A 9,341-nucleotide genomic window follows, 5' to 3' on the forward strand; every position below is an offset into this window, starting at 1 on the left:
GGATGCAAACTTCGCACCCTGATGATGATTTTGACAATTATTGCTGTGATTGTGGCATTTACTGTGTGGTGGTATATATATATATATAAAAAAAAAAAAATATGAACCATGTTACAATTCAGACCAGAAGAAAGTGATACCTTTATTCAAATCTGGTGACAAGCATCTTTTTACTAACCATAGGCCTGTGTCTTTCTAGTGTCACAATTTTAAAAGATATTGGAAAAAACTTTACAACAGATTGGATAAATTTATTGAACAACACAACTTGCTTAATAATAGTTAATATGGGTTTAGATGCAATAGAAGAGATTAATAAACATGTGGACCACAGGAAAATAGTGATAGGATTATTTGTTGACATAATGAAAGAAAAAAAAAAAAGGCTTTTGACACAATCACAACATATTTCAAAAGATGGAGCTTTATGGGATCAGAGTAGTGGCTTTGAATTGGATTAAAAGCTATTTACAAAACCGGAAACAGTTTGTTAAACTTGGGGACTGCTGTTCTTCATGTCTGGACATCGTTTGTGGAGTTCCTCAGGGTTATGTGTTGGCACCAAAGTCATTCATATTGTATATGAATGATTTACATAAAGTCTCAGATCTGTCTGGAACAGTCCTCTTTGCAGATGTTACAAAGTTATTTTGTTCAGGGGATAATTTGCAACAATTACTAGATGATCTGGGATCAGAAACGATAAAGTTGAAGAGATGGTTCGATATGAACAAACTGTCACTAAATTGGTCTAAAAACTAAAATAATGTTATTTGGAAACCATAAAAAAGATGGACAAATACAGTTAAACATACAGGGGGTAAATATGGAACCTGTCAACGAGAACAAGTTGTCAGGTGTGGTCATCGATGACAGAATCAACTGGAAAGCACATATTCAACATAGTCAAAAGAGTATCAAAAAGTACAGCAATATTAAGCAGGGCAAAGCACATTCTTGATGTTAAATCACTACATACTCTGTATGGCACACTGATTGCACCTTACTTAACTTATGGTGCAAGTATGGGGCAATAACTACAAAACAACCATTATTCAACCTTTAAAAAAAAGAGCATTAAGAATAATTTATAATGTAGGTTATCGGGATCATACCAATCCACTGTTTATTACATCACAGATTTTAAAAACTCCGTGACATGATTTCATTTAAGACTGTTTGATGTATAAAGTAAAAATAAAAAAAATAAAAAAATTAAGCAAGTACCTCTCAGAATTCAAGTATATTTTATGCAACGTGACAGAATATTTAATTTAAGGGGTTTGTATTGTTTTAAAAATTGCGGGAGGAAGGATGACCAGGAAATGCTTGTGTCTCCATTTGTGGCCAAAAAATTAGAATAAGCTACCTGAGAAACTCCAACAATGTCCAAATATCAATCAGTTTAAATATTTATACAAAGAAATGGTGTTCGACGAATGTGTATCTGATGGAAAACGTTGAATTGTGTTGTATGATGAATGTGCTTCCTTTAAATTCTTACTATTGAATGTACTGGGGTAACTAGCTTACTAAGTATTGTGATTTGTCCTCTTGCTTGATCAATGGATCAACGGATGATTTCCACTACAGTTAATGGTTACTGGCCCGTTACTATATTGCGTTATTGCTAATGGATGCTGAATCATGTCACCCCATCCAAACGGGGCAAAATGATAGTTAAGTACACTGTAAGTTTATTGACGTTTCTACAGTGATGCTGAGAATGTAGACATTAAATTCCATAAACAGGGGGAATAATGATAGAGTTTTGTATATATTGTCAATATTATCAAATATTAATGTCTTTGTCTTTACTTTGATGATTGTTAATGCCTTTACTTTGATGAATCGCCTTTGATCTTGTTTTTGATTCTGTTCTCTATTTTCCATATATACATATATGCATGTGTAAGAATTCATGCACCATTATTCTTCTAAATAATCACTCATTGTCAAAAGCAGTAATATACACTGAACTGTTGAAGTAATCATTACAACTGCTCCCATGAGAAAAGTAACATTTGTCCTTTTGCTTAATGAATGCGCAGACCGTTTTGCTAGAGCTATGTTTTTGCTGAACACAGATTAATATTTAGGCCTTGAGCAGAGAATAACACAGCCAGTACACTAGTTCAAGGCTGGCGCTGTAATGTTTCAATTTGAAGAACAATTACTATCTGTCTGAGCAAGACCACAAGGCGCCTTCCAGGTGCAAAGTGATACAAATATCAACTGACTGAAGAAACACAGCTGTACTTTTGAATATTGTAATATGTATGTGTGCAACTTGCTTCAGAATAAATCCAGGAGCAGAGTGGGTGGACCCTTCAGAGCTGACTGACGGACAGTGACGAGGGGTCATACTGGCTCTCCCTGATCAGGAAATGAAATTCAGTCTCTAGCGTGATCATTCTTTGTGTTAGTTAACTGAGTTGCTTTTTTTTTTTTACAAATCACAACTCTGACACAAATGAATACAGATAAGAAAAATGTGTGACTACTTCACACCTTTAAAAGTGTGATTTCTTTTAAGCCTGGTCCACATGACAAGATAATTGGGCCGATATCGGACCCGAACTTTCCCTTCCTACAATCTTAAGGATGCCAATACCCTCTGCTGCATACTGCAGTGTAGTTGCTGTTTTCTCCAACACAAGTCATTTCCGTGCTGCTTCCACAGGTCTTGCGTCACTTGTACAACTGAACAAGAATAGTTTGGCATTTGAGAAAATAGGCTACTATGGAGACAAAGCTAGTGTCCATTCTGTGTAAGACTACAAATTTAAGCTTCACTAAGAATTGTAGTCAGATAACAATCTAAAGTGTTACGCACTGCACATTGGAGCCACTGTGTCACAGGAAATGTGATAAATCTTGTCTGACACAAGCAGGAAATGTGCTACAACAAATGCACATTCATTCTGTGACGTGAGCTTTCACTGATGGCCCGGCAGTCACATCTGTTTTTTTTTTTTTTTGATGAAAGAAAATTAATAAAATTTTAATATAGGAAATGGAATGTTTCATCATGTAAGATGTCATTTGCTGTTGACCCACTGATACGGGGGGGGCAAACAAAAATCAAACATGCTAAGTTCAACATTCCAAGATGCCTAAAACATTTAGCAGAGGTGGGACGAAGTCACTGTCAAGTCATTAATCGGCAAGTCTCAAGTCAGGTTGCAAACAACTGGTGGTCATTATGACTTGAGATTTGCTGATTCACGACGAGAGTGACTTGCTGATCACTTCATCCCACCTCTGACATTTATTGTAGACATGTCTGGAAGCCCTAAAAACATGATAATCTGACCCACCACTCCAGGCCTTGTTGACCTCACTGAGGAAATACCGCGAGTTGTGTCCAAAAGGAAGCCTGAGATCAATATCTTCTTCCAGGTAACTTACTCTCACTCTGGTATCAGCCCCTAGATCGAAACGGGAACACAAAAAACACGACATTTACGTTGTGGAACACTGCATGTAGTCATTACACCGTTAAGCAAGTAAGTACGTAACGCACCCACTACTGCAAGTTCCTCCGGTGAAGAAACTAAGGAAATTACAGAATGAGAAATACATGAGTGTATTTAATTAAGACATACATTAGTTCAGCACAAGTGTCTAATGTTACATGTAGTAGGCACCATTCCTTAATGTCGATCGACTTCAGATACGATGTGTACTCACTTTCCACAACAGCAAAATCAAGGGAGATGGGTATGATGTCTTCAAGGGACACATCTTCAGCAGTAATGGCCATCCGTCGATGGGTATAAATAAAAATTCTACAAAACAACATTAAATCTTTAAAAAGTTGCTTTTAAATTCTTATTTTAAAACTTTAATTCCTCCAAGGACACAGGAGCTGACACAATAAAATAATGCGATCACAGCCACACATCAAGTTCACGAGTTTCGTTTACTATGTGTATGTGCAGGAAAATTTGTGTATCATTATGGTTATAACTTACGCATGTTCTTTGGAGGACTCCACCAATCCTATCAGTCGGTTTTCTGTAACATTTTCAAAAAAGATATCACATTGGACAGCATGATTTACAGTTTAGTTAAGGGCATTTCCAATGGGTTTTGTCATGTCCAGCAGAAATCCAGAATGTTTGTGCAAAAATGCATAGGACCTTTGAGATCAGGTCTGGGAGCACACACACTGGTATCATGGTATCAGCCACAATACAGAAGTGCCCTGGGTATGGATTTTCCATCATCCAGGCAGACTTACAGTCCATCCCCACTTCAGGAATGTAGCCATCTAGCTGATATTTGTTGATGTAAAGGGACCCCATTGGCCTACTCCAGTTACCGGGTCCTCAGCACCAGTGCCAGATCCGTGGTGGGGGGCTGTTATGTGCTATCCTTTCTATCATTCAAGTTTTACTTTCTTGTTCTGTTGCATATTTTTCCCTGTATTTGCCCAAGCAGTGGACATCATGTTTATTCATGTAGATGCAAGTTTAAGTCTTTAGCTGATGCAGAGGTGAAGGCAGAACACACCAACAAGCACAAGACATACTCAGTGTTTCAGCAGGTGGAAGACAAACTGAACCTGCGTTGACATGAAAAGTTGGCAGACCCTTCAGCTTTGACGTGTCTGAATTGTTTTGGCTTTTCATATTAAAGCCATATTAAAGTTGTCCCTAAGGCAAGACAAGGCAAATTTATTTGTAGAGCACAATTCAAACACAGACAATTCAAAGTACTTTACAAAAAATAATTAAAATGACAATGAAAAGCATTTTAAAACAAAAGGCAATTAAAACAAAAATAAAATATTGAAATAAAACCAATAAAAGTGCATTCAGTAAACAGTGAAAAGATTATAAAAGTAATTTATGAAAAAGCTGAAGTAATCAATACTGTTTCAGCCCCGATTTAAATGAACTGACAAGTTGAGCAGACCTCAGGTATTCAGGAAGTTTGTTCCACAGGTGAGGAGCACAATAGCTAAATGCCACTTCACTTTGTCTAGTTTGTGTTCTGGGAACACACAATAAACCTGTCTCGAATGACCTGAGGGGTCTGGATGCTTCGCAGGGAACTAATAAATCTAGCATGTATTTTGGTCAATGACCATTCAGAACTTTATAGACCAGCAATAACATTTTAACTATCCTTTGACTCACAGGAAGCCAGTGTAATGATTTAAGGACCGGTGTGATATTTCCTAATTTCCTTGTGTTTGTGATTGATGTTAAATACTGTAGTGATATGGTACGGTGCATCCGCGAAGTATTCACAGTGCTTCACTTTATCCACATTTTTTGTTACAACCTTATTCCAACATGGATGAAATAATTTTTTTTTCTCTTCAAAAAATTCTACACACACACAATACCCCATAATGACAATGTGAAAAAGTTTTGAGATTTTTGTAAATTTATTTAAAATAAAATACAAAGAAACCACACGTACATAAGTATTCACAGCCTTTGCCATGAAGCTCAGATACATCTTGTTTCCACTGATCATCCTTAAGATGTTTCTACATCTTAATTGGAGTCCACCTGGGGTAATTTCAGTTGATAGGACATGATTTGGAAAGGCACACACCCGTCAACATATAAGGTCCCACAGTGGACAGTGCATGTCAAAGACAACCCAACCATGAAGTCAAAGGAATTTTCTGTAGACCTCCGAGACAGGATTGTCTCGAGGCACAAATCTAGCAAAAAGGACAGAAACATTTGTGCTGCTTTAAAGGTCCCAATGAGTACAGTGGCCTCCATCATCCGTAAATGCAAGAACTTCAGATCCACCAGGACTCTTCCGAGAGCTGGACACCTGTCTAAACTGAGCAATCGGGAGAAGGGCCTTAATCAGGGCGGTGACCAAGAACCAGATGGCCACTGTGTCAGAGCTCCAGCATTCCTCTGTGGAGAGAGGAGAACCTTCCAGAAACACAACCATCTCTGCAGCAATCCACCGATCAGGTCTGTATGGTAGAGTGGTCAGATGGAAGCCACTCCTTAGTAAAAGGAGTATGACAGCCTGCCTGGAGTTTGCCAAAACGCACCTGAAGGACTCTCAGAACATGAGAAACAAAATTCTCTGGTCTGATGAAACAAAGACTGAACTCTTTGGTGTGAATACCAGGCATCATGTTTGGAAGAAATCCCTACAGTGAAGCATGGTGGTGGCAGCATCATGTTATGTGGATGTTTTTCAGTGGCAGGAACTGGGAGACTAATCAGGACTGAGGGAAAGATGAATGCAGCAATGTACAGAGACATCCTGGATGAAAACCTGCTCCAGAGCACTCTTGACCTCAGACTGGGGCAATGGCTCATCTTTCAGCAGGACAATGACTCAAAGTACACAGCCAAGATATCAAAGGAGTGGCTTCAGGACAACTCTGTAAATGTCCCTGAGTGGCCCAGTCACAGCCCAGACCTGAATCCAATTTAACATCTCTGGAGAGATCTGAAAATGGCTGTGTACCGATGCTCCCCATCCAACCTGATGGAGCTTGAGAGGTGCTACAAAGCGGAATGGGATAAACTGCCCAGAGATAGGTGCACCAAGCTTGTGGCATCATATTCAAGACTTGAGGCTGTAATTACTGCCAAAGGTACATCAACACAGTATTGAGCAAAGGGTGTGAATACTTATGTAGAAGTTATTTCTTAGTTTTTTTATTTTTAATAAATTTGAAAAAAAAAATCCATGTTGTCATTATGGGGTGTTGTGAGTACACTTTTGAAAGAAAAAAAAGTTATTTACTCTATTTTGGAATAAGGTTGTAATATAACAAAATGTGAAAAAAGTGAATCATTGTGAATACTTTTTGGATACACTGTGTGTCCTTAGAAAACCTTTAATATAATTTAATATTAATATCTCTGTAGTGTTTTATTACATTAAAATTTGAAATTTCAACTTTGGTCATTTACTGACATCTTGTGGAAAAACATTTACACAGAAACCACAGAGTGCTTGAGACTTTTACATAGTACTGATAGTGACTGTATTGTAGCAAATATAGTATACAAATAATGAATGTTTACGAGTTCAATGGTATGAATACTTCATGAGGTGAAAGATGGAATGTTTCATTCAACGAGGTGAAGCCAAGTTGAATGGTATGTTCCAGCTTTCACCCAATTAAATATTTGTTCCATTGAAAGAATGTAAAAACATTAATTATTTCTTTTATATAAGGGCTACAATACATCCTTGTCATTTGATATTTTATTAATTTATAAACAACAGAAAAGGGGCTTAAATTTTGGTGTGCATCACTGGTGCTTTGACATCTAGTCCAACACGGACTTTAAATAGGAGTCCAAAATTGTTCTTAATCAACCTGAAAAACAGTTAGATAGTTCAAAAATAACTGACAATGTAGTCTGTGATACTTCCAAGACTGATACTTCAGTCCAGTGACAAATCGCATCAGAAATTTGTCCAGGTTTTCATCCTAATAGCTTTTCATGCCTCCAGACGGCTTATGCCGTCTTGGATTTGTTTCTTTGTGTGTGTTGGAAGAATTAGTACCATCAATTAGCTCGTTCAAATTGTCTTCTGTCAGCAAACCAAACTCTGCCATCTTTAGCTAAACACCGCCCTCACTAGTGTCTGCGTGGGTGGGGCTTGCAGCATGCAATGGTACAAAATGCAAGGATTCAAATTTGCACAGTACATGGAACGAATAATTCATGTCACATAACATACAAAGCCCGTGTCACATAACATACAAAGCCCCAATCAAACGACAAGTATCCACTCAACCGTTACATAATGTGTTTTGATTAACAGTGTTGATGGATGACATTACATGACTACTTTAGACACGGTCATGAAATTGGTACACATGTAAAGCAATTTTCTCCAGACTAATGCAGAGGTTTTAAGGGACGGACAAACACTTACAATCCAGCTTCAGTATACCAAGGCCTACACAGAATATATGGTGGCCACTGAGGCAACTATTTCCAGGTAGAAGTGAATGAATTTTTACACAGGGGTCAACATTTAAAAATAGTACCAATCATATTGAATATATACTACTTTATTTGTATGAACATGAGTAGTGGTTCCCACCCTGATTCTCTGGACCACTGCCTAACCTTTGCTCCTTGGTGTACCATGAAGGTGTTTTTGGCCAATCAAAATGTAATAGACACTTGAATGAGCTAATCAGATTTTGGCAGAGCAGGGAGAGGTGGGAAATGTGCAGGTTAGTGGCTCCCCAAGGTTGGGAGCCATGATGTTTGATTGAATATGATCAGGTATAAACACCAAAAATAATGACAAAACTGAATTTCAGCTTTCACAGAGGTCAAAAGTTAAAGTGATGCAAATTGTTGGTTGAATTAACAGGTCTGTACAAACTGTACCTTTTGGAGATCTTTACGGTCAGACAAATAATGTATAAAGCCTTTCATTATGATTGCAACATTTGTAGATAACCCTAACCCTTAGACCGAAACCCTGCATTGGTGCATAATGTATTTTGAAGGGTAAATATCCTACCGGTAGTGAAACAATGCTGCCATCTAGTGGATAAAAGGTTTAAACGTTTGCCCACATTCTCGGTAAATCACAAGCGACCAAACTTCCTCGAGTAAAGAATAAATTAAACGACGTCACGTCTGCGAACTTTTACATAATGCACACGTACTACATTGTATTTGCATTAATTCCATTTTTTTCAACGTCCACTTCGTACAACAGGCCTGAACACTGACTTTAGTGTTGTGTAACAGAACAGAAAGATCAAAAACCTGAAGTTTAAAGTAGCGGATCCTTTGAAGTACCGACAGCGGGCGCGCGCCGTTCTTGGTGTATATAAAGGATACTATGATGCAGTTCTCCTCCTTTTTAAGCGTTTCTTGAATGGCGACGGTCTGATCCATGAAGGCGGTTACTGGTCTGACAACTCCACGCAAAAACGCTTCCAAGTCGTGTCGAGCAGTCTGGTTACACAAAATCCCCACAGACGCACGGCACGAGCCCCGTGGAAACCGACATTACTCTCTTTAGATCCAGATGCGTCGTTCTTCCTGTGCTGCTGGCCCAGCCCGACTGCCACGCGCTGATTCAGAACCCCCATTGACGTCACATCTGGGCTGTCACAACTCCTACTGGTTTGAAAGAACCGTATATATACAGCAGGGGTGGCCACGTTCGGTCCTCGAGAGCCACCTTCCTGACACTCTTAGTTGTCTCCCTGCTCCAACACACCTGAATCCAATGAAAGGCTCGTTACCACCCTGATATACAGTCTATGGGAAGCCATCAAAGTACACACTGTAAGACCTAAAACAAGAGCAAGTCCCCAAAGAACCCCACTTTTCCTGCTAAAGATCTTCAGCTGG

The 9,341-nt window shown here is 38.6% G+C and overlaps 1 protein-coding gene across 1 annotated transcript in view; it reads right to left on the minus strand.

The window, feature by feature from the left end:
• Nucleotides 1-9,044, minus strand: part of inpp5b (inositol polyphosphate-5-phosphatase B) — a 68,024-nt gene extending 58,980 nt beyond the window's left edge. Inside the window, 5 exon segments of the mRNA XM_034174060.1 lie at nt 3,321-3,431; nt 3,527-3,556; nt 3,694-3,791; nt 3,978-4,058; nt 8,824-9,044. Coding sequence (XP_034029951.1) covers nt 3,321-3,431; nt 3,527-3,556; nt 3,694-3,791; nt 3,978-4,058; nt 8,824-8,879 — 376 coding nt within the window. The 5' untranslated portion in view covers nt 8,880-9,044.
• Nucleotides 9,045-9,341: the final 297 nt, after the last annotated feature.

The sequence above is a fragment of the Thalassophryne amazonica genome, chromosome 7 (genome assembly GCF_902500255.1).
Source record: "Thalassophryne amazonica chromosome 7, fThaAma1.1, whole genome shotgun sequence".
Classification (NCBI taxonomy): Eukaryota; Metazoa; Chordata; class Actinopteri; order Batrachoidiformes; family Batrachoididae; genus Thalassophryne; species Thalassophryne amazonica.